General features: G+C 36.6%; 4 protein-coding genes across 8 annotated transcripts; 2 read left to right on the top strand and 2 right to left on the bottom strand.

Annotated features, from left to right (window-relative positions):
• Positions 1-171: 171 nt before the first annotated feature.
• LOC140038173 (3-isopropylmalate dehydratase small subunit 1-like) lies at positions 172-798 on the bottom strand. Its single transcript, XM_072083270.1, has one exon. It carries the CDS (start codon positions 796-798, stop codon positions 172-174), a length of 627 nt encoding a protein of 208 aa, XP_071939371.1.
• Positions 799-1,543: 745 nt separating this feature from the next.
• On the top strand, positions 1,544-7,725 carry LOC113734228 (ureidoglycolate hydrolase). 2 transcript variants are annotated; one of them, XM_027260638.2, is made up of 12 exons: positions 1,544-1,856; positions 2,614-2,699; positions 3,023-3,097; positions 4,057-4,185; positions 5,275-5,361; positions 5,460-5,659; positions 5,754-5,856; positions 6,340-6,431; positions 6,703-6,765; positions 6,950-7,190; positions 7,392-7,432; positions 7,523-7,725. In XM_027260638.2, the coding sequence occupies exons 1-12, from the start codon at positions 1,644-1,646 to the stop codon at positions 7,618-7,620; spliced, it is 1,428 nt and encodes a 475-aa protein (XP_027116439.1). In that variant the 5' UTR covers positions 1,544-1,643; the 3' UTR covers positions 7,621-7,725. The 2 variants fall into 2 exon arrangements, with proteins under 2 accessions (XP_027116439.1, XP_027116440.1); XM_027260639.2 differs by lacking the exon at positions 3,023-3,097.
• Positions 7,726-10,446: 2,721 nt separating this feature from the next.
• LOC113734888 (calcium-transporting ATPase 12, plasma membrane-type-like) lies at positions 10,447-14,926 on the bottom strand. The gene is made up of 3 exons (XM_027261647.2): positions 14,774-14,926; positions 12,707-13,933; positions 10,447-12,267 (listed from the first exon to the last, which is right to left on the bottom strand). The coding sequence occupies exons 2-3, from the start codon at positions 13,916-13,918 to the stop codon at positions 10,546-10,548; spliced, it is 2,934 nt and encodes a 977-aa protein (XP_027117448.1). The 5' UTR covers positions 13,919-13,933; positions 14,774-14,926; the 3' UTR covers positions 10,447-10,545.
• Positions 14,927-20,630: 5,704 nt separating this feature from the next.
• On the top strand, positions 20,631-24,806 carry LOC113734227 (protein WVD2-like 3). 4 transcript variants are annotated; one of them, XM_027260634.2, is made up of 7 exons: positions 20,631-20,760; positions 22,003-22,571; positions 23,350-23,438; positions 23,553-23,640; positions 23,765-23,836; positions 24,019-24,129; positions 24,300-24,806. In XM_027260634.2, exons 2-7 carry the CDS (start codon positions 22,023-22,025, stop codon positions 24,564-24,566), a joined length of 1,176 nt encoding a protein of 391 aa, XP_027116435.2. In that variant the 5' UTR covers positions 20,631-20,760; positions 22,003-22,022; the 3' UTR covers positions 24,567-24,806. The 4 variants fall into 4 exon arrangements, with proteins under 4 accessions (XP_027116435.2, XP_027116437.2, XP_027116438.2 ...); XM_027260636.2 differs by having other exon boundaries at positions 20,649-20,760; positions 22,016-22,571; XM_027260637.2 differs by having other exon boundaries at positions 20,681-20,760; positions 22,019-22,571.
• The last annotated feature ends 10 nt before the right edge of the window (positions 24,807-24,816 follow it).

Below are 24,816 nucleotides of genomic sequence, written 5' to 3'. Positions count from 1 at the left end.
CATTATTTATAGCCAATTTAATCCCTAAACTTATATTTCGGTTCCAATCAAGGAGCTTAGCGGCAGAGCCACCGCATAATTTCCATCAGCTTCCCAATCGAGCAACCCAGAAGAGGTATTTTCTAAACTTCCATTCTGGAGCCTTTACCAAAATTAACCGAAACAAAAGTCCTATGAGAAATACCCACCCAAAACCCAAAATGAAAACAAAAAAATTTCTCCAGTCGCCACAGAATTCTTGAAGAAAATCCTCGCATAAGATTCCGCCATCACCGCTACCACTCCTGCCGCGCCTAGCGCCACCAGGGCGTGCTTACAGGATGACCCATATCCGAAATTGTCACCACCGATGACGATGGAGTAATTCGATTTGAATTGATCCGGTTCAACAAAACGGGTCTGGTAGGAAGAGGGAAGTCCAGTTTGAGCATAGGACCTGAGCTTTTTGTATTCTTCCGGGTTGGAGGGGACCAGGGTAAGATACTTGGCGGGAATGATTTGGTCAGTGTCTATGTTGTCGTCGGCAATGTAGCAGATGCCATGAAAAGTGGAAGCGGTGGCGGTGGGAGGAGAAGTGGTGGAGGCGTTAGGGGGAGTGATGGCGGAAAGGGGCTTGTGTTGGAAATGGGGAAGAGCAGAATGGGAAATGAAGGGTTTAGTGGAGGGATAGTTTGGCAAAATTGAGGCGAAATTGAGGGAGGAGGGTGGGGAGAGAGAGGTGGTGGCAGCGGTTGAGGTGGTGGGAAATTTGGCGGTGGCGGTTGGGTTTGATGGTATGATTGAAGCTAAAGCCACCATTTTGTGAAACGTGTTAGAGTCGTATTTTAGTGGGTGTTGTGCATGTTTTTGTGCTCTCTGAAAGAAGTGCGTCACCTTGGGCGTTTCTTGTACGGGCTCTAGCCTCTGAGGGCTTCTTTCTTCTGCCCGGATCAAGGGCAGCGCCGCCCTTTGTTACTGGTATTCCTACTTGTGATTCTCATTTGCATTTATTCTATCAATTGGTTGGCTAAAGATTAAGAAGATTTAGATGATAAAACACAAACATGGGATGCATTCAGATTTTTTAGTGAGAACTTTTCAAAAATTCTTCCAGGATTCGAAAGAAAGCCACAAGGCCACCACCCCTTTTCTGTGAGAGCTGAGCAAGAAATTTTTGCCCAAGAAATTTTTGCGTTTTCATTTTGAGTTTTGGGAGGATATTTCTCATAAAACTTTTGTTTCGGTTAATTTTGGTAAAGGCTCCAGAATGGAAGTTCCGAAAATACCCCTTCTGGGTTGCTCGATTGGAAAGCTGATGGAAATTATGCGGTGGCTCCGCCGCTAAGCTCATTGATTGGAATCGAAATATAAATTTAGGGATTAAATTGGCTATAAATAATGTATAGGGACTAAATCAATAGAAAAAAAACTTAGGGACTAAATTGGCGATTTTCCCTTTCTTTTTTGTAAGGGGGAAAAGACGCTATGCCGCCCATGTGGCTTCTGACGTGTTACTCCACGAGCTGAACATTTGTGTTCCCTTTTTTCGTTGTTAATTATTGCACTCCACTATGTATCAAGCATGATAAATACGTCCAAGCCAGATAACACTATACACAGCAGTCTAGGAATCCACGGATAACAAACAAGCAATTATCCATACCATGAAAATCATGGCTATGAGATTCTCTATCTACATGCTTCTTGTTCTTTCAGTATATTTCATCTCAAATTGCCCTGTAAATTTAGCTCACAGAAATGAAGATGACCCTACAATCAAGACTATGGAGGAGTTCTCTGGCTACCCAATTCACGAATCCCACTTCTTAAACTCCCTATCTTCACTCTCAGTGGACGCTGAAACTCTGCAGAAGCAGGTATGTACAAGAAATCCCAGATACGAAATTTCAATCATTTTTTGTCTTCTGAGTTGTTCTAAGTTTTGCAAAGATTGTATTTGACTTGTGGGTTTTTTGTAAACTTTAGTTCATCAATGATATCCGACTGGATTCTGTTTTTTTTTTAATGCTAAAACTGGAGTCCCTTTGATATCCACAAAGGATTCTCAATCCGGGTAAAGTTATATTCTTATTTTCTTATTTAGCTTTTATGCAAAATCTGTTTCTGAAAGAGTACACTAAGTTATACGCTAGAAATTTTTTTTTCTTTTGAACTGCTGTTTTATGTATGATAAAGGCGATACTTGTTTGACTGCTTATGTAGGATAAAGATTGAATTTTGAAGGATGTAAGATGCTTTACTTCATTTTTGCAAACCAAAAGCGATGTATCTGTAATCTTAGGTGCTAGTGCATTCACGTGTATGTCTGACTATGTGCAGTAGATGTTTTAGTGGTGGCACTCAATTTGGAATCAAGCGGTTCTGATGGATGTTATATGAAAAGTGAAAGATGGAGTTTTTCTTAGCTTGAGTTATGTGGATCATCTGTAAATGTTTGAATTTTGATTCTTTCTGCTATTTCTTGCAAAAACCAAGGAATTGGTAACTGCCTATTGTCATCAGTATCCTGAATTCCCTATGTTAGATTCGTAATGCAAGCATAGCCGTGCACATGTGCTTGGTTGTTTCTGAGAGAAATAGAATTTACAATATACTTATGTTTTTTTTTTTAAGATTGATGAGCTTTCAAGTTTCTCGGATTCACCTGCACCATCGGTTACTAGGATCCTGTACAGTGAGAAGGATGTATTATCAAGAAGGTAAAATCAGAAGCTTATCTGGCCATTTTGATTGCAATTAACAGTTAAACACTACAGCTTGAGGTGATCTCCTTAATTGAACATCTATTGCTTCTTAAATGATTGATTGTTTGATAAGTGTATTTTCCAATGCCTTGTCTTACTCTCTCAAGAACCTGTTTGTCTGTCGACGTATATTTTTCTGTGACCTCCTTTCATGTAAGGTAAAACTGAGATTGTAGAGTATAGCGGAATGAGTCTCTAGAATTGTCTTGTCTACCTCTTGCCATTCATAGAAAAGGTGGTTGACTGCCAGAATATATCATAGTTATTTGGCCATGCAGGTATATTAAAAACCTTATGGAAGCCTCAGGTCTTTCTGTCAGGGAGGATGCTATTGGGAACATCTTTGGTCGGTGGTGAGTTACAACTTTGTTCTCCTGGTAATCCCATTTACAGGAGAACATCTCAGTCAATAGACCAATGTTATGCATGAGGACTCAATTGGATGATTGTGAAGTGTAAAGCTAATACCTTGTCTTTTCAAAATCTTGCTTTATTGCATAGCCAACGCATGGGTTAGTTTCATTAGTTTATAGAAAAGTCAGACAATACATATCTCACTTTGTGGGAAATGCTTTTAGATAAGTTAGACATTACAGGTCTCAATTCTTTTGTCATCATCTTTCATCATTGTCTTTCCTGTGCATTGATGTTTACTTTTGTACGCCTTTTAGGCAAATCCAAAGTTGAAGTAAATCCTTGTACAACTACAGCCATACATTTCTTCCACTTTTTCCTCATTCTGAGCTGTAGGATACAATGGTATTATCGATGCGAAAAGCAAACTTCTGGAATCCCTTTTACCATTTGTAATGTTGAAAGAGACATTTATTTCCAATTGATCTCTTTTTGTAACTTTTTTTTTTTAAGAGAAGGTACTGAAAATTCAAAAAGTGATTGAATAACTTTTGAACTATTTAAAAAGATTATCTGTGAGTATTTGGTGAATTATGGTCCATAAGAAAGAATAGTTGGCACTGACAATATTTAAAGCAATAAAAGATGAAATCACTTCAAAAATTGTATAATTGAAATTATATTGGTGATGTTAAGTTCCAAAATTTGAACTTTAAGCATCATCAACTCCAAACTTCATATTTATAGGGTGAAGTGATGATTTAAGAAGAAGAATTCTCAATTTTGCAGAATGACGTTGGATGTTAATGTAAAAAAATTTTAACCTGATTGAAAATTGCTTTTGTAATAATCCCTTGTTCATTCTCTTCTTTTTTCGACTCAAAGCAATTGACTTTTGCCATTCTCTTCTGCTTGTTATGTATGTACTTTACCCAAATTGTCATTTGATATTTTGTAGGACTGGTTCCGAACCTGAGCTTGCTCCAGTTTCAACAGGTTCTCATACTGATGCAATACCATATTCTGGGAAATATGATGGGGTGGTTGGCGTGTTGGGTGCAATAGAAGCCATCAATGTTCTAAAGCGGTATGCAGACTAAATTGGCTTGACTGACTCTTGTTAGCTCTCTTGTGTTCTTAAACTGTAACATGGCCCAAATTTCAAGATCTCTATACTTGGCTGCATCAGTACATCTTTGGCTTGCTTTTGATTTATTGGGAGGTGTTGGCTAAAAGTTATGTGTAAGGAAATGTCAAGTCCTTTGTATTCTTTTCTTCAATTAAAGCATTGCCAAGGATCCATCCTTTATAGGTTGAGGTCCTAGGCATTGGAGGTCCTGGGTTCAAATCCCCTCTGCCCCCTCCCCTCTTCTCAAGTCCCACCCCTCCGCTGCTGAAAAAAATTTCAAAAAAATCAAAAATGGATCCAACCTCTATTATGAAAATTTAGAAAACCGTGCAAATGCACAAAATAGTATCTCCTAAGTAAAGCTTAAATCATGAAATCTCCCAGAATGCTGGATTTTTAAGTTTTCTGACGTGGTCTTAGCTTTTATGCGAATTTTTTGAGGAACATGAATTATAAGCACTGGCCATATCATAATAAAGATTTGTTGTATGTATGTCTGCTTTGGGGAACTTTCATTGTCTCTGTTAATGACAAAAGAACAGAGGAACCAGAAAAACAGCAATGGCTTTACTAGAAAACTTATCTAAATGGAATGTTCATGCTTGAATGCAGAATTCTTGTTGCATGAGTTCCAAGATTTTCCCAGGATTGGTTCAGCTGATCGTGTATTATTGAATAGGACCGAGTTTAATAAGGTCAAAACTGTTAGCTGATTGCAAAGTAGTATACCTGAGTTGGTTGCAGGGGAATACCTTGCGAAGTTTGCAATAGACGTTGTGATATCAGAACGAGGTCATAGTATATGGAAGTTTTAGATCATGTAACTGCTTTGGAGTGCCAAAATTTTGGGTGTTGGTTTGTAGTAAGACCATATGGCCACATATATTATGCTAAGAACACGTATCTTGCTGGCATTCTTGTGAAAAGATGTCACATCTTTACCTTTACTGCTTTTGGCTGTTGGAAATCTATTTGTGTTTTCTGCTGATCCAATGTCCATTGGCTGCTTTTGTCTAAGTTTTGCTGTTTATTGGTTGGCTTTTACAGCTCTAGCTTTAAACCTAAAAGGTCGTTGGACGTGATTATGTTTACTTCAGAAGAGCCTACAAGATTTGGAATCGGCTGTTTAGGAAGGTTAGAACAGAATTCAGTTCCAACGCTACAGATTTTGCAAACCTTGAAGTGTTATGAAGCTCCTAGCTTAGGGTTTCTAATATATCTAAAATTTGCAGCCGTTTATTGGCAGGAAGCAAGGAACTTGCACAACAGCTTGAAAAGACAGTTGATGGTCAAAATGTTTCCTTCTTTTATGCAGCTAAATCTGCAGGTTACATGAATGTGGAGAAGTTATCCACTGTCTTTCTGGAGAAGGGAAGCTATTCTGCTTTTGTAGAATTGCATATAGAGCAAGGTCCTATTCTTGAAGAAGAAGGTAACCTGGTTCACATATTCTTCTTTCTCATACTATTAACTTGAATGAAGGAGAAATATCTTCCTGATCTCTGTCTGTTTCATGATGATTTTAGCAACATCTATTGGTATTGTGACTGCTATTGCTGCTCCTGCAAGTATCAAAGTGGACTTTGAGGGCACTGGGGGGCATGCAGGAGCTGTTCTGATGCCAAAAAGGTATATAGACTTGACCCAAAGTGGCCTGGGTTTTCCATTCTGGTACCTGGCATGTTTCTCTTAAATAAACATCCTTGTGCTATGTAGTATGGCTGTACAAAAATTATTGGATAACATTGTGGACAAGAAGTGAATGGGAAGTGAAACTTGGCTCATCCTGGAGATGAGATTTACGAATTAGATTGCATCGACTTGACCTGTGAGGGTAGTCATTTTATTGTCCTCTTTCAATCTCAGAAAGAATTTAAGTTAGTGTCACTTTGCTTTACTGGTCTTAGTAATTTCCAACTGCCATTTCTTGAAGTGAATGGTAAGATTGTTGTCTGTCTTTGAGATTTTACACGTAGCATCGACAAGAGAAGCTTTTTCTGGTCGAAGGTTTTAGTGCAATTCATGCTTTCCCTTTTCTTTCGCATGTTTGCTATTACATTCTCTTGTTCCTTTATTTTCCTCATAGTTCCTTCTACGAACTATTTGGAGCAGGAATGATGCAGGACTGGCTGCTGCAGAGCTGGCACTTGCTGTGGAGAAACATGTCTTGGAGTCTGGCTCTATTGATACTGTTGGGACAGTTGGTAAGCCTGTATTTTATTTTTTTGGTCAGCAAGAGGGAAGGCCCTCTGTGCTATTTCTTGTTTTGACAGCCAAGAATTTCCATCAGCAAGCATGAAAAACTTTTTGTAAATTTAGCCTAATTCAAATAGAGCAGTTGGTTCCTTCCGTTTCTCACTGCAATCAACGCATAGAAATCCCATGTATACTAAATCTTCCTCTTAGAAAAACCAAAAAGGTCTTTGGTTCTACGTGTCAATTTAAATTCTTACTACATTTCTTATGTTTCAAAAGGTATTCTGGAGCTTCATCCTGGAGCAATTAACAGCATTCCAAGCAAATCACACCTGGAAATAGGTAAGCTCCTTGATGAAAGTAATGGGAGCCAGTTTCAGACCATAAACTATTATTTGCTTTTTCTGGATATTAGTATTTCTGAATGCTGTTGCTGATTAGCACGATTCCCATAAATGTATAGGAAATAATGGAAAAGAAAATGAAAGATGAATACCTCTATCTACTTAAATAACTGGTTTTGCAGATACACGTGACATTGACGAAGAACGGAGAAATTCTGTCATTGATAAAATTTATGAATCTGCTTTAAGTATATCTAAGAGGCGCGGTGTGAAGCTGTCGGAATACAAAATCGTGAATCAAGATCCCCCTGCCCTCTCTGATGAGTTAATAATTAAGGCAGCAGAATCAGCAAGCCAAGAGCTGGAGTTGACATACAAGAAGATGATTAGTAGAGCCTATCATGATGCACTGTTCATGGCGAGGTAACCGCAAATCCTTAGCAAGCATCAAAGTTACAAAAATTACATTTGATTCGTAGTTACAAATGCAAAAGATTGACTGAATTATAGACTCATTTAGTCATCTTTACTTCAATATCTTGCTGTTGTGCCAAAACTGAAGTTGAAAACTTCGCTTTTGTTGATTGCCGTAAGCACTAGTTAACATAAATGTTACTCTTGCAGAGTAAGTCCAATGGGCATGATATTTATACCATGTTATAAAGGTAGGCCTTTTCGTCCTGTCAGTAGCTGATACCGCAGTATTCCTTTGCATCCTGTCCAATATCATCTCTCTCGTCTTTATTTCTTTGCAGGCTATAGTCACAAGCCTGAAGAATTTGCAACCATCGACCACATTGCTGACGGGGTCAAAGTTTTAGCACTAACGCTAGCCAAATTGTCCCTCTCTTGATGTCTTCAGCTGTAGTTTCGTCTTCTGGCATCAAATAATGTGTATCTGAAGTATATATGGCATCTAATACTTGAAATCTTGGAATAATGTAATATTTCTTGTGCATATCATTTCCTTTTCTAACTTTCATCAAGACACATTAATCAGTCAAAACTGGCACATGATGATTTAAGACATCAAGGCAGTAGCAGCAAAGCATTTTCTTTTTCTACTTCCATTTCCAGGCTTTTGAGCTTCAAGCTTCTAAATCAATAGCTAGAGATCTCAGAATGGAAACTTGATGTAGAGAAAGTAAAATTATAGGCCAAGCCAGCCACTGGATTAAGTTTGATGTGAACAATGGGTTGAGGGGTTGGGGATATAATTCTAAGTCTATCCATCCAATTGGGATATGCTTCCAACAAATAACTTCCCCTTCCATACAGATCGAGCAATTAAACAGCAGTCGGACTTAAATAAACTACCTACCAATCTACAACCTAACATTAAATATCCTACGCTACAATGGCAAAGGACTTGTTTTTTTTTCATCCTTTTCTTTTAGAAATTTGTGGTCAACAGCAGCCTTAGGTTTCTGCATTCTTGGCCTTCTCCAATACTATTTCAATCTGTCAGCACATGAAAAGAGATATGTCATCATTGGCAAACAAAAAAAAAAACATTTTTTCCAAAAAAATTCACTCTATTGTCTGGTATGAAGAGACATACTAACCCTGGCCTTTCTAACAAAGCGACCATTTGATTCAGCATTGCTGCCCACCGTAGATATCATAACCTCTGTTTTACAGTGATAAGACACAGAAGATCAAAGATTACATACGACTAAAAAGATCAGATCATCATCTACTGCACAGAGTTGGGACAGAGCCTCTTACGTACTTTGGTTGGTAGCTAATCCGTTTCTCTTCAAAATCTCAGCAATTATGACAACAGTGGGGATTGCTGCAGTAGCCATGTACAGATAAACACAGGGTTTGGCAATTATTCCTGTCTAATATTAGTATGATGCATAGGATACAGTATTAATCTAACTCTGGAAATTTGTTTCCTGATAATTAAATTTTCATCTGAGACACCAAAACCAAATGAAACCATGTAGTGTAGTGATTCCTTTTTTTTGAGTTTATGTTCTTAATAAAAGCATTATTGATTGATGATGTAAATTAACTGACGATTTAAGTAAAAGGGAAGTAGATAGATAATACATACCCATTCCCAACGCAGAAAGCTCAACCTCATCATGCTGCTTCAGGTATCTCTGCAAAAATTTGAATCAACAAATGTATGAATTTGTAGAATTTCTGCTCCACGAAAGCAATGCTAATGTTCTTCAATAATTAACACATCCAGTGTAATGGGAAAATGAGCGTTTGCCCAATAAGATTAAACGGAAAACAATGGCTACATCAAGGATTAAAATCTTTTGTGGGATTGCTTAAAAAAGTTTATCAAACACCTTTAGTGGGATTGCAGAGCAATTAACATCTGTAACAAGAGGAAGAGAAATGAAAGGGAATGGGCTTATGTTTCTTCTTTTACTCGAAAGCCCTTCAAAACGAAAGGAAGATCACCAATTTTAGACTCAGAAAAGCATATAAGTATCACATAGAAAACGATTACTCATGACACAGAAAAAGGATTTCATAATATCAAGACATATATAGTAAAGGAAAAAAATGGACCAAGAAAGCAAGATCACATCAATGGAATGATGGTAAACAACTCACATTATACATTCACGAAACAAAGATCTTTGTCCCGATTAATAGAAGAACTGAGAGAGCCAAAATAAGAAAAAATGGTACACGGTCGTGCATGCATGCATGCAAATAGAACACAATGGTGAAAACAACATAGAAAAGAATATTTCAATGAAAGGGAAAGCCACCAAAAAAAAAAAAAAAACCTTGGCGAGATTAAGGTAGAAGAAGAGGGGCCTCTTGGTATTGGACACTTGAATCCTGTTCTTCTTCTGATTCTGATCCTTAGTACTGTTATTCTCATTAGATTTGGTTGCAGTATTATTCTCCATTGTTGTGGAGATGTTTTTGGTGGTGTCTGTCATTGGCGAAAAAATGGCAAGAAATTGTCCACAATTTTCCTCTCTTCTTTACACACTCCGGATCGCTCTCTCTTTGCTTACTCTCTCTGTATATCTTTTATGTAAGATTATCAGACCCAAAAAGGAATGCATGCCTGCACATAAATAGCCCGGAAACAAAGGGGTTGTCTTGGACTACAAACTAGACTCGTGGATGATCATCATTGGGTCATTTCAATTGGCAGTTGAACTTCCAAACGGCATCATTTCAGGCAGTTGTTTCCTTTTCAAATTTTCAAGTAATTAGTAGCACAACTTGAAAATTTGCCCCAAAAAAATAAATAAATAAATAAAGGTACAACTTGAAATATTGTACATTTCATCCCTGAGCTTTCTTTTGTGCTAGCTAGATGACTAATGTATGATCAGCAGCAGGATTTATCAACATTCCAATCTTAAATTACATAAATATGGGTATAAAACCATCTCTGTTTCAACACTTGAGCCCATTGAAATTTTCAGAATGATTTATGTGTTGTCCATTGAATAATTGAAGGAAACTGCTGTTTCGTGCTGTTTGTTTTAGTTTGCTTCTTTTGTTAAATTTCTTATGAATTTGACGTATTATGTTCATCTGAGCAATTGACTTGACAACTAATTTTTGTTCATAATTGAATTCCTTGCATTGAGGTATACTAGATCACATGCAACAATTTGCACAGCCCAAGAATGGAAAGTAGAAGATGCAAAGTAGAGGAATTATGCCAATTTTTGAATGACGCAGATTTATCAATTATCAAAAGGAAAATCAGAGCTTTATAAACGCATATACAGAGCCTACATTTGTACAACTAACCAGCTTCAATCAAACTTCAGCCATACGACTAATCGATTTTGGCCTTCGGATTTGTTCCTCTGACATTGGTCAGAAATGGTATCCTCATGGCAGTTGCATACTTAAGCAGCCAGCTGAGTGGAGTAGATGCAGTAGCAATCAAGATACATATGCCCCATTGCCTACAATCCAACCCAGCAGTACCTGCAAGGTTCTTCAAAACTTCTACCAACATTACTTGGAGGAGAACGATGAGGCCTATGATTCCCCAGAAGCATTTCTTGTTGTGCATCTCCTGAAAAATTTTCTTCTCTTCAAAAAGCCTGGCATTGACCACTGTGGAAACTTGGCACAGAACATAGGTCGTGAAGATCAGAGTATTCTTCTCATTCACATTAACTTTCAGAATTGATTGGCCTTTAAAATGGATGGCCAGCAATACTGCAATCTGATATATCGCCTGTGCACTCATGCTTCTTTGCATAACATCATTCATCAATGGTTCGTCTCGATCCCTCGGTGGCTTGGACATGAGCTCTTCAGAGGGCTGTTTAATTATCAGAGAAATAGCAGCAAAGAATCCCAGAATTAGCTTGACCCACAGAAGTTGAAAAACTGGATATGGTATTTTACCTGAAGAAATGACTGCCATAGCATCAAAATCCGGGGGATCACTAGGAAAAATGGACATCACAAAGTCCACCACCAGATCAACAAGAGTTGCTGTGATGAGGAATTGAGTATATATTTGGATGCTAACATAGAATCCCCTTCCCCATCTCAAAATGTCAAAAACAATGGACAAATCTTTCTTCTGGATTACAATATTTGAGCATGCCTTGAGGATTTCTGTGCCACCCTGAGTTCCAAAACACAGTCCAACATCTGCTTCTCTTAGTGCTTGAACATCCCCCAATCCTCGGCCTAGATATGCAACCACATTGCCTTTCTTTTTCAAGGATTGAACCATAAGGAACTTATCAAAAGGAGTAGCTCCTGCCACAACACGAATAGTATCCAGTTTCTCGATTCTTTCTTCTGAAGTGTAGTTTCGAAACTCTTCTCCTTCAATTATTTCTCCAGGCTGGTTATTAGGCTCAAGTATGCCACTTCGAGAAGCTACGACTGTTGCTGTCAGAATGTTGTCTCCTGTGAGCAATTTTAAGTTTATCCCGGCTCGCTGACAATCTTTTACAACTCTTTTAACCCCATTCCTTAATGGATTTTTAAGCCCAACAAGGCCTAATAACGTTAATTGTTGCTTAGAGAAGTTGAAGTACTCTTCTATCGATGTCTTCCGGTGGGCAAACGCAATGCATCTAAAGCCATTTTTTGTCATTCCTTCGAGTATTTGCTCCAATAATGCTCTTGTAGTTTTATTAATCACATTCACAATGCCAGTGGTCTCATAGTAATGAGAACACATTGGCAAAATCACATCAGCTGCCCCTTTTCTGTGCACATGAATCGTGTTGTCATTGTTTTTGCTGATCAAGACTCCACTCCTTTTGTTGGCTGAGTTGAAGGGTTCAATGACAAGAATTGTGCAGCTTTGCCTCAGATTTTCTTTGTCCATACCGAAATGCCGAACAGCCCAGTCAGAAATCGCCGCTTCAGTTGAACATATTGGAGGTGCAAATGTAGAATTTGCAGAACGAGGCTGAATTGTGTTTAAACCAATGGCTTGATGCAGTAATTCAAGAACGTTTGGTGCAATCAGATTGTGAGGTGCTTCTTCAATGGAACTTAGACCCAGCCAGAACTTTTTCACCTAGTTTTGGAAAACGAAAAAATTATATTAGTCTTTGACTTGTTGCTGGAATATTGCAAGGATTCAAACGAAAACAGACAAAATATTTACTCTTAAGATTTGTGAAGTATTCCAGAAAACGATCTCTATAATCTATATATGGCTGCTTTTTAAGTCAAGCTACTAATATATGAGAAACATTGAGCACCCCTCCCCCAGAAAGGAACCACTTCCACCCAAAAAACAATAGAAATTGTCTGCACGATCTTCTATTCTGTTAACTTGCTCAAGTTATTATCAATAGGACTTGAGTAAGAGTAAGACAAATCAGGGAGACTAGGTAGCAGAAGTGTCTAAAAATAGAAGTTTTAGATACAAAGTAGAGCTGCAAAGCGAAACTAGCCCTATCATCAATTATTGTACAAAGTCATGATGGATAATGAATGAGAAACCACGTTACCTCTGCGAAGTATGCCGTCAATGTTCCAGTTTTATTTAAACAGATGGTGTCAACTGAAGCAACTGAATGACACAGAGAAGGCTTTTTAACTAGAACTTTGGCATGCATCAACTTCCTCAGGGAATATGCTAGAGTGATTTTTACAGCCAAAACCAAACCTTCCAGCCCTGATGTCAGAGCAATCAAAGCAGGAGCTGCTAGGATTCCCACAAAAGCAAGCAAATGATCCCAAATCCCCACCTTTTCGTCACCTAATAAGGCCTTATTTCCCTTCTTGTCATCATGGTAAACATTTCCAGCAAAGAAACGACACAAAAACAAGAAAAATGTTGCGAAGGCAACTGCTTGACCTAACTTACCAACTACAGTGGTAAGGTTCAATAACTCGTCTGCATGCTTTCCCTCCATCCATATCACTTGTTGATGGTTTCTTTTGTTTTTCCCATCTGCCGTAACAACAATCCTAGCATAGCCATCAACTACCATACTACCCGAGAACAAAAACGGATTCTTGTTCTCATGTCCAACTTCTACGCACTCTGATCTTCCATTAACATTGATTAAGTTCTCCAGATGTAATGAGCTCCCATCTATGAACAATGCATCACCTGGAACTTGATCCCCAGGTTTCAGGAAAACAATATCTCCCACCACAACGCTTGATATTGGGATTTTGGTCCAGTCACCGGCTCTCACAACATCTACCTGAGGGGTGTAGCTGCTGGTCCCCGAGGAATCGTGGCATTGAGTAATAGGCCAGAAATTAGTTCCAGCTGACACAATCAAAACTGTGAAAATAGCCAGGAGTTTGATCACCCCTTCTGGCCATATCCATTCTAGACCATCTTTTTTTATGCCAAAACCAAGAGAAAGGACCGTAAAAACTACTACGATGATGATCAAGGGGTCTTTGATTGCTTTTACTGCACAAACACAGAAGCTCTTGACAAGATTTCTTTCCTGAAGCTGATTCGAATTGGAGCTGAAGATATTTCTTCGGGCATCAATATCTCTGCTGTCGCCACGAATACCATTTTCTGTATCTGTTTCCAGGGCTTTAATTATTCCATCTACCCCTCCAAGATCTTGTAGCAACCTCCTGTTTCTTGTTCTAACCAGTGTAGTGATGCTTGATGGGTCAAAATTAGCAAAACGAGCCGGTTCGATATCCATAACCGTGGAAATTGTGGACTCATCAGAATTTCCTGACATTGTTTCTAGCAAAACCTGCATCACACGGTTTATCGTATGGAACTAATCAAATTATTATCACTTTTTATTTGTTACACTTCTTTCTTCGTTCATTCTTCTCAACATCAATCAAATATTGTTTAAAGTAGCTTGCAAATATATTTTGCCAGGAAGTCAACTAGATGTTTGACTGTCCGAACCATAAGCCAGAACATACTTTGGATGTGGGATTTGGCTCCTCTCCCTCATGAATTCTCACTCTATTTTTCATAATGCACGTTTAGATGCATGATACATGTCTTCGTTTCAAGCTGATCATTTTAAGTTTGACGAATTCTAATTTTTGTTAATAAATGAAGACATTGTTATACATCTAGATTCGCACTACTAAAAATGGAGAGAGAATATATTGAAGAGAGGAGTCAAGTCCTAGATGTCGAAACTTTGGGCAAAATAAATAATTGCTACTTAGACATGCTTCGGACATCTCCAAATGTTGTTAAATGGATAATTTCATTTTGAAGAGTTGTGATTAGTGGCAGTTAAAACCACCTTACAAATGGTTTTAATATCAGATACAACCCTTCGAAACACTTGCTATATCTTTTGGAAAGAGGCTGCTTTCTGCATATTTCTAAGGGAATGGATATGCACCCAGTTTTGAGAGATTGAGAGAAAAGGTTTGTTACATCTTTGAAGGAGATTGATATAATGGTGGGGGAAACATTCTCAGGATATTGCTTACACATGCATCAAAAGATTCAAAACAAAGCAAATCATTTGAACGAATTTTCCAAACAAGATGTTAACTATTAGTAGTATTTTAAGTGGGAAAAAATTCCAATATTAGTGGAAGGAAAAGAATATGATGTGTACCTTGATCAAAGATTGCTGCCAACCAGCAAGCTAGGAGAACATGAGAATTAGCAATTAATCAATAATACGAGAAGGATAGGGGATAGATTTTTATAGGGATTGGACGCCCAAAAGAGTAGATGTAAATGTTTGAAGTCGTCTTTTTTTTCTTTTTTAAATCTCCTCTTTGGCATTTTATGTTTTTCTTAAGTAACATAAGAAGACTTTGTGACTTTGGGCGGTTTGAATGTGTGAACTTAGTCATCTAGATTATAACATATTTTATGTGACTTGACTCTCAAGACAAGAGGAAAAAATAAATATCAAAGATCATACATATATTACATCATCTAACACCCTGGATTAAAACGCCATAGGACATGAAACAGAAATTCATTTGACTTTTATCATTCAGAAACATATATATATATATAGTCGTATTTTTTTACATTCTGGGTTTGAATGCCACAGGACATGAATTAAGCAAGAACATAAGCTTGTGGTCTCAGATGAGTGACAAGTAGTATCATTCTTTTCGAGTAGCATATCATTTGGAATTGGATAATATGTGGATTAACCTCTAAGGCTCTGACCAAATAGATTACACCTACTCATTAGTGAATAATAAATGTTCAAAATATGTACTCCTCTACTAGAAGTCAAAACCCTTATATTATTAGCATTTTTGTATGGATGAAGGTTGGATTATGGGGTAAAGAGAAAGGGATTGTACGTAAAAGATTCTGATTCAGAATCTACGATTTCAAAAGAGAAAAAAAAAAAAAAAACTCATTTGTATGTGAGATAGGGAACGAAACCTTTGCCAAGTCGTTTTAACATTTTATATTGCTTTATCAACTATTAATCCACAAGATTCTTGACTTAAGATCTACACCACAAACTTCATGATGTCCATGAAAAGTGTATTATGAGCAATTTTAAAAAAAAAGTTTGGAAAATGTTATTTGCACTCTATTCTTTTGTTATTTGCACTATTATTATTTATTTTATCATATAATCTAATAAATGATAATTATATGATTTTTATAACAATAATGAAAGTGTGATTAACCAAAAAAAAAAAAGGGAATGCAAATAACATTTCTTAAAAGTTTTCCTATAATTCCTAGTATGGTGCTCGCTTGGACCCATTATTGGGCCAAAACATGGGGTTCAAAAACACGCACCAGGCTGGAGCCATGCATAATATTACGGGCTCATCAGTGAGACCTTGAATCTGAAGCCTCCACTTTTGGGCCTTCTTTTAGTTGAGTATTTCCTTCCCTACTTTTGTCTTTATTCTTTCATTAACCTAATGTCTGCAAACTTCAAATTCAATTTTTTTTTCTGCTACTATAACTTTTGTATAATCTAATCTATTTTATTGTACATGAAAAGAGAGGCTAAAGAGCCTATATAATGGACTAGCAGGTTCGAGAATCCGACTAGACAAAAGAGGTTCAAACCCCCGAGTCCCCGGCCTACAGGTCAAAAAGAGACTTAATCCCTTTTTGGTGGCCACTAAACCAAAGTTCGATGGTTCATAATTCAAATTATCGATAACTTACATTTTAATGATGTGCTAATCACACACACACACATAATAAAATGATGTTCAGTTCTGGTTTTGATAGATTGTTGAGTTAGTTACTCTAATTTTCTGTCAAGTGGACTATTTATCTTTTCGCCACATCAATGTCTTTAATGTTTTTTATTCTTTTTTCTATTTTTTGTAACAATTAAGTCCCTTCCTTTTTTTACTTCTTTATTTATAGCATGGTATCTTTCTTGATTTTTTTTTCTTAATTTTCTTCAAGTCAGTTTACTCTATCCCTATTATTACACCTGATTATTTATTTGTAATTCTAAATTTTTTTTTTTCCATGATTCGATTCTCTAACCCTTTCCCCGGGTGATCCCTCCGCCATGATTTGGAATGTCCACTTGGTCCCAAAAAAACCAAAAAAAAAAAAAAAAGGAGCAAAAGAGGGTTCACCTAATATATTCTTCTGCCAAGGTCCGAAAGTTGCCTCCATGTTCAACACGCAACACACGCATGGAGAATCTTGAGAGTGGGACATGGGAAGAAGGATCTATATGTATCCTTCGGAGATAAGGTTGATTATCTGATGCGTGATACAGAGAAGTGGAAGCGTTGGTATTAGGCATATCTCCCAATAATTAATGAAATTGGTTTTGTTTAAGGTGCATTCTTGCTTGTTTAACACTTCCATTAACCGTTCCTCACCTTAACACAGCCTCACATATCCATTGATGGGCTCAAGGCAACCTTTTTGGTCTGCCCACAAATCAATCTTCCAAAACTGATTAAGAGAATTACACATGGAAAGCCCTTCAATTAATTCGTAATTACAAGAGTAACCTTGTTGATTAATAATGACATGACTGCATGCCATATTAACTTGTCCACTGCAGCCCAGCTCTTTTAGTTGCTGCGGCTTAATTTGTATGGCCTTGGTTTCCTTTTGTTCCTAAAAAAAAAATAGATTAATCTAATTTATACAGACAATGTATACATTGTGCTAGATTTTAAATTTAAATACAAATTGAAGTTAATTATTCTATATCTAAGCCATCTAGTGTATATTGGGCCTGGGTTTTATCCCAATAAATGACTGGTGGGATAAAATCCAAGCCCAACAGTATATAATTGTCATTGTAAGAAAAATTTATCCATAACGAATTGTATCAGTTAGTTCCGTTTAAGCTGCGTAAATTCAAGTTAGTCCATAATTCGGGCCATCATGCAGCAACCTAGGGAGATGTTCTGTGTTACGAATAGGGGTACAAACAAGTCGAGTCGAATCAAATTTCAATCTAATCGAGTCGAGACTCAACATAATTTTATTTTTAAAAAAGAAATAAAATAATAATTTTTCTTAACGAATAATAAAATATTAGAGATACATATGTGATTTTACTATCAAAATAAAAAAATATATATAATTGAGTTCGAGCTAACTCACGAGTTAACGAATTTAGTATTTTTGAGTTCGAATTCGACTTAGTCAGCTTGAGTTCACCTCGAGTTCGATGTTGACTGAACTCAAATTGAACTTGGACTCGAGCCGCTCGATTCATTTGCAGTCCTAGTTGCAAACAAGAAAACCAGCTTGCAAACGAGAAAACCAGCTAATTATGTTTGCATATAAAACCTTGCTATGGTACTCCTTCGTTTGTTCTCAAGATCATCCCAAAGATAAATAGCAAAAAATAGGTTTGTCCATAACTTAGTTACATGAGAAAGTGAGATTCTGGATATCTTAAACATGCAAACATTGACAGTCAAGTTCTCAGAAATTTATGATTCAAGATTGGGACCAGCAAGGACGTTGGAGGGTCCAAATTAGTCACAACTTCTTTGATAAAATGGATTGCATACTTGTTGTTTGCTTAAGTTAACAGGGCAAACAGGGTATAGGAATAAAAATAGGTTGAATGTAAAATTGTATTGGAGGGTGTTAAGACATTATCAAAAGGTTAAACACTATTAATCAAAGATGGGGCCTAAGCTATAATTGGTGCAGCTTTCTTTGTCTCTAATCATGTTTCAGTTGGGACTTAAACGTCATTTTGCTGTAATTGCAGAACATTAAAGTAATCTGCTTCTACTCCTACCATATATTACATGCAAAAATAAGGAAACAAAAAAGATTATACACGTTCTCTTTTTATGTTTCCATCAAATATTTTGAACCCAAGAAAAATCTCCGTAGACCTAAAGATCCTGTGTTAGGTTGAGATGCAAGTACCAGACTGATTGCATACCACATCCATTACTTGTGCTCTAATATTTGGTGCAATAATTGTTTGAATTTGCTCATCGAAAGATGCATATTTTAGAGAAGACTTGGGATATCGATCCATAAATGAGTGATAGTTCTTCCTAACCTAAAGGCTCTCCAATTAGAGAGGGTAATCATATATCAAGTTTTTTTTTTTTTTTTTTAACTTTTTTAAGGGAGACTCCAAGTCTTACAAATGCAATGGAGAGGGCTTGTAAGAGTCGAATTAGGGAAAGACAAAACTATTTTCATTTTTAAGCTTGTTTGGTAAAAAGACTCTTTCATTTTTAGAAAAGAAAAAAAAAAGTATTTATTGGAAGCTATTAGCACTAGCCATGAGAATAAACAGTTGATCAACCGACCGGCAAGAAAACATAGGAGTTCTTTCTTCGAAAGAATAAAAATTGCATGTTGGAAACTTAAAGACCTGTGTTATACATCTAAACTACTCAGCACTCACAGAGAAACAAAGAAAAAAAAAAAAAGATAAAGTTCTCCTAACCATCATTCAAGAAAATAAGAAAATAAGTTTACAGCTAAAATTTTATACATGAAAGGTTTGATTATATGTTGTAGTAGTTAGTAGTTAGTATCACCATAGCAATCATGTTGCCATTGCTGTTAAATACCTTCGGTGATATATTTACAAGTAAATATGTTGAATGATCTTCTCCACCGACCATTACTCTATGACCATTTTCCTCATCTTCCATTGCCTATCATCCTATGCACTTCCATTGTGAAAAACCATGATTAACATTTGGTGCATTAACAACCCTTCTTAACTCTTGATTTGTTTACATAATAAATTTCATACCTAACTAAAAATCCCAGAACGACTTCAAATCTGCAAATTAAGGGTTTGTTTGGATTGTATTTTTTTAGACTTTTTGTAAAAAAATTATTACAGCGATTTGATATATGTAAGGTAAAAAGATGATTGAAAAATGTATCCATGAAAAACGTAACAATTTTTATTTAAAAAATTCCCGTTTGGATTGCATTTTCCGTCATTTTTCATGGAAAAATTACTATAGCGATTTGATGTATGTGAGGGAAAAAGATAATAGGAAAATGTGATCATGAAAAATGACGCAATTTTCTAACAGAAAATGGCAATCCAAACAGAGCTATTACAGTACAATAAAGTCTTGACATGCATTTAACTCAATTGGAATTAAATGCATGGCATTCAAATTTTCATGACTTCTTCACTATTTGCCTAGAAAAGGAATCATGTCTACCAAACAAGGTAAAGATTGCTTTGGATCACAATAATATCCTATTGAGTTGAGTGGATAAGTAAAGGTCCTCCATTTCGTGGCCATATGTATATTTCCATTTTGCCCTTTGCATCTCAGGATAGAAAAAAATTATTATTTTTTATCATATTTTTCATTTCAAGAAGTTTGTGGTGGTTTAGTTTAAGGCCCTAAAACTAAAACCCACCATAGATGAGGCACCATATCAAGCAGTTTTATAAAAAAAATTGCTGACTTCTACTTTGTCTTGGTATTAAGTCAATTAAAACCTTAAATTCATTCTTATACTGGTTGGTGTGGTTTAGAATTTCAAGAACCCAACCACAACCTTTTGCCTCTTGTTAAATTATCACAGCCAAGCTTTAATCATTGGAACAATTAGGACTTCAGCAGATAGATAGAAACAAGTGTGCTTTCTACATATTCTCAAATCCACTAACTTACCTAAACTAGGAAAGATCATCCTCCTTTCATGGGATCAATTAAAATATCCTTAAAAGTGCATGTAGCATAATACATCAATTTCATCTCATTCCTATGTACAAAAAAAGTGTAGACAAATCATGAATCAATAGACAATTATGGGACAGGAAACAGAAACAAAAAGATTGAGGTCCACTCAACCACCAATGCAAGGATTATATATGGTACTTGCATTCAATTTCTTATGATGCAGCAATTTTAAAATCTTCAACCTAATGAGGGCATTTAAGTCATTTAACCTCCTTTACACTCAAAGTCCATACTGCCCTCCAACTTATGCCTCCCTTGTCATTTCAAATTACTGATCAGCCGTCAACTAGCGCCGTTAACTCACGCTCTGTACAGTTACCAGTATAAATTCCAGAAAACAGAGACAAAGTACAAAAACACACACACTCATCACACAGAAAAACACACAGACAGAGGAAGCCATTTTAGACAGAGTTTCTTCTCCCAGGTCAGAATGCAACCTTAGTGTCGTCTTTGTTTATGAATATATCTACATTGAAGTTTGATGTACCTTGATCTTTTTAAGAAAATCTTGAAATGGGATCGGTGTATTTTGTCTGTTTAGTCCAGTCCAGGTTTACTTTCTTTTAATTTCAAGATTTAAGTCAAAATTTGCTTGAAAGACATGTTCTTGACCTTAACCTTTGACGGGTATCTTTTTTTTTGTGATAAAATTTTGTGGGTTTGATTTTTAAATTTTACAGGTGTCATCTTTTTTTATCTGAATATGTATGGGAAAAAAAAGAAGAAAAAGATGCAGCTTGTAATTTTCAGAAGATAATGCAGGAAGAATTAGCATTTTAGTAGGTACTTTGATTGAGAATTTCAGTTAAGTTGACGGATTTAGTAGTAATTGTTTATGAATCTGTGTTATTGCACTGGATTTTGATTTTTCTTTTCTTTTTTCTGATAGTCTCTTGGCATTGGAGCAAAAACTTTAAATTTTTACTAATGTAAATACTTTGATGTTTGATTTCTACCGTCCAATGTAGTCCTTGGTGCCAGCAATAGTTGGTATAGTATAAGCTCAATTTTCAGCCCTCATTATGCATCTTGAGTCCATTTTCTTTTGTTTTAAGTCACTTATCCTAATTCTGAGTACGCATTAGTTTGAGTACATTGGTAGATGGTGAGAATGGCCATAAACATAAAGGTTAATTGAGCTTTGCAACTATCAAAAACATGAAGTCTGAGTACGTATGTATCTCTTTTGTTGTGGATCCTTGTGTAATTATGTTCCACTAGAGTAATCTGGTTAATTAGTTTGCCTCCGTTTATTTAAGATTTTTCTCATGTACTTAAAATGTCGTAAAAATTTCAATTTTCTTGTCTTACTCTTATTTAAACTGATCTTGGAATTCAAATTATGGTGTTTGCATTATAAAAAACTATAAAATTGTTCAGAAAGCTTTTGTGCTTTTTCTTGGGGCTCACCTGTAATATAATGGGTAATCTCCACATGAGTTGAATCTGGTATTTTTTTACTTTCTTAATCTTATAAGTGAAGGGTAGATTAGAATCATTTAAAAAAATAAAAATCCAATTGACAACTTCAAGTTTGATGTTATACCTGCATTAGCTCCTTAAAATAATGGTACACACATCTAATAGGTTCGCCAGTCAACAACTTGTTTGTCTTAGTCTTATAAATAGCATTTGACGAAGCATTTGATTAATCTTCCAATGGAAGTGGTCTGTTTTAGCAGTCCAATGGGCATGGAAGTTACTGAGATCTGTATGGACAAAGAACCCAATTCTGTGGTGACATACTCAAGTGGTACTCCCACCGAGGAAAATGATGTGACCACCAACCCTCATCATGTTATGGAGACATGTGGACTTGTCAATGGGGATGTTCAGTCCAATGTTATAGAAGAGAAAGCTGAAGTGAATGAGTATGACGTGAAGGAATGCACCAGTGAAAAGTCAGTTGTATCTACAGTCTGTCACATTAAGAATGTTGAGCAAGCTGTACTAGTCCCAAAATGTGAGACTGGGGCACCTGAGGAGCTGAAATCCGAAAGCCCTGAAGTAAAAGATGATAGTAGGAAGACAAAAGTTCCAGCGAAATCTAAGACAAAGTCTCCTTCTGGAAACTGTAAAACCAAATGCACTATTCCACAGCCATTTGCATTGGCGACTGCAAAGCGTGCTTCATTTGGAGCTCGTCCGGTTGGAACTGAAACTGACAATGGTGTTGCTACTAAAACATCAAAGATTAGCGCTGCCGTGCATAAAAGTGGTACAAGGCTGATTCAGGTATATGCTATGCACCGAAGCTGATAGTTTACACTTTTTTTTCCTCCTTTTTTTTTCTATGCATGCTTGTGGTAGCACTCAGTCTTCTTCAAGTCATACTTTTATCTCTTGGGTGGCTTTTCTCAAAGGGAAAGAATCCTTTCTAGCATCTCTTTTGTGTCTTAATTATATTTCGATCTAAGGGTTGTACACTTTGTCTCATGCAGTACTTCCTATTCATAATACCAATCATAGAATATCATCAGCTATAGGTTGTGCACACAACAGGTTACTATAAGTAAGAGCCAGCTCCTCTATGTTCCAGAAAGTTCCAGCTACATAGTATGAAATTATGAAATGGCAAAACCCCTATCAGTTCCTTCATTTTTTAAATCTTCTCTTATCTCTTTGCTCATTGGAAAAACTAGTTACTTGTGGATGCTGAACTATCTAGAATATGATTATAAGCTAAGCTGATTCTACCCAAAAATATTGGTGCATGATAGAGTTACACAAGATGTGGTTTCGTTGATGGGTAGTTCTTTTGTATACATGTTTTTACAACTTAAAGTTTAATAGTTCACTTTTAAAACATATACATTTATGAACAGGAGTTAGAAGAAGACATTAATGTAGTATAAGCAAGGGTGCTCTTTTTTTCACAGGGAAAGCCAAGAAGCTGAATTGAGATGTGATAATAGGAAAATCTCTAACTTGGTGAAGTTTATAGTCTTTTTTGCTACTGGTTGTGGAATTACATTATGCTGATGATTGACTATGTACCTTTCTGTTGCTGCAGCCAGTCTCACCTGCAGCACAAAGAAAGCCATTGCAGCCCAATAATAAGAAGCACCCTGGTGAAGAAGACTCATTTTCTGTTGCTTCTTCGTATCCTTCTCCCTGGAGGACTTTCTTACTCAATAAGCACTCTTTCTCTCTAGTTAGTTACATTTCTTCTGGACTTTTGCACTGTGGTTAGATTAGTTCCTTAACTATGTCTAGCGTTTTGGCATCAACAAGAAAGTCCAGGACTACTAATGCATCAGCCCCTGTGTTCAGATGTACTGAACGGGCAGAGAGGAGGAAGGAAGTAATGCTTCTTAAACTCTCCGCATATGACGTTCTTCTAAGCCTCATTTTCTTGAGCAATATATCTAAAACCCAATGGGACTAAACTATCCCCATTCTTCTTTTCTTTTGATTGTTTATGATAGTTTTACTCAAAATTAGAAGAGAAACATCAAGCACTTGAAGCTAAGAAGATTCAGTGGGAGGAGAGGACAAAGGTATAACTTTTACTATGTCCAGACAACTTCAGATCCCCTTTCCTTATCTTATCTAGCAACCAAATATAGAAATACTTCATATCACATTTTAGTTGTCTTGATCTTGATCCTTTACGTCTCAAGCACATGGAGACTGATATATATGTCGTCTTTTGTTTCCTCCAATTCTGGAACATTTTTAGGAAGAGAAAGAAGCAGCTATCAAACAATTCAGAAAAGGTTTGTTATTTAAGGCAAGCCCAATGCCAAGTTTCTACCATGAGGGTCCACCTCCCAAGGCTGAACTGAAAAAGGTATGAGACGGGTTATTTGCTTTATAAGCTTGGAGATATTACAATGTGTTTTTTATGCACTACTGAAGCATTAAAAGTTTTCATTTATTAGCGTTATAACTTCTTGATGAGGCTCATCAACCCAAAACAAAATACTGCTGAATGGTACTAAACTCTGTTTTATGGCATAGCAACCTCCAACTCGTGCAAAATCACCAAAGTTGGGTAGAAGAAAGAGCTGCAGTGAAGCAGTTGCTCTAGAAAAGAGGATAGCTAGCCTCAATATTTACAGAGATGATGCCACCATTTCTTCCATAAGAAGGAAAGATCGTGTCAATATCCAGATTCCTATCACCACTCAGATATCCAATGATGAGCATGAACCAGGACAAGTTGATGAACCATTTGCATCTAAATTTATTGGCAGGATGAACATGGGCATCTGTTTTCCATCCTAGTCTTTGGTCAGTCTTCTAATTTATTGAAGAAAGAGCTTTTCTTTTGTCTTGTCACCATTCTGATGACGTGCATTTGGTTTCTATTAACTGCAAGAAATGCTTGCAGAGGGCTGTGTTTTTATTTTCTATTTGTGAAGTGTAAATTTTGTAAGTTATATGCCCAAGTCCCATGTCTGAAGGACTGTCTTTGTTGTATATGATTTCCTTTCTCTCTGGAATAACTGGATAGCATTTCTTGAATTATGTTTTA

The sequence above is a fragment of the Coffea arabica genome, chromosome 3c (genome assembly GCF_036785885.1).
Source record: "Coffea arabica cultivar ET-39 chromosome 3c, Coffea Arabica ET-39 HiFi, whole genome shotgun sequence".
Taxonomy (NCBI): domain Eukaryota; kingdom Viridiplantae; phylum Streptophyta; class Magnoliopsida; order Gentianales; family Rubiaceae; genus Coffea; species Coffea arabica.
The sequence above is the reverse complement of the archived record's forward strand: the minus strand, read 5'-3'. Positions and strand labels throughout refer to the sequence as shown.

Excerpts from the sequence above, each read along its gene's own strand:
- LOC140038173 (XM_072083270.1), bottom strand. The coding sequence starts at position 798 with ATGGTGGCTTTAGCTTCAATCATACCATCAAACCCAACCGCCACCGCC.
- LOC113734228 (XM_027260638.2), top strand. The coding sequence starts at position 1,644 with ATGAAAATCATGGCTATGAGATTCTCTATCTACATGCTTCTTGTTCTT. Across the intron at positions 5,362-5,459 it reads GGAATCGGCTGTTTAGGAAG|CCGTTTATTGGCAGGAAGCA; the intron begins GTTAGAACAGAA and ends TAAAATTTGCAG. Across the intron at positions 7,191-7,391 it reads GATGCACTGTTCATGGCGAG|AGTAAGTCCAATGGGCATGA; the intron begins GTAACCGCAAAT and ends TTACTCTTGCAG.
- LOC113734888 (XM_027261647.2), bottom strand. The coding sequence starts at position 13,918 with ATGTCAGGAAATTCTGATGAGTCCACAATTTCCACGGTTATGGATATC. Across the intron at positions 12,268-12,706 it reads TGACGGCATACTTCGCAGAG|GTGAAAAAGTTCTGGCTGGG; the intron begins GTAACGTGGTTT and ends TTCCAAAACTAG.
- LOC113734227 (XM_027260633.2), top strand. The coding sequence starts at position 21,996 with ATGGAAGTGGTCTGTTTTAGCAGTCCAATGGGCATGGAAGTTACTGAG. Across the intron at positions 23,641-23,764 it reads GGGCAGAGAGGAGGAAGGAA|TTTTACTCAAAATTAGAAGA; the intron begins GTAATGCTTCTT and ends TGTTTATGATAG. Across the intron at positions 24,130-24,299 it reads CCAAGGCTGAACTGAAAAAG|CAACCTCCAACTCGTGCAAA; the intron begins GTATGAGACGGG and ends TTTATGGCATAG.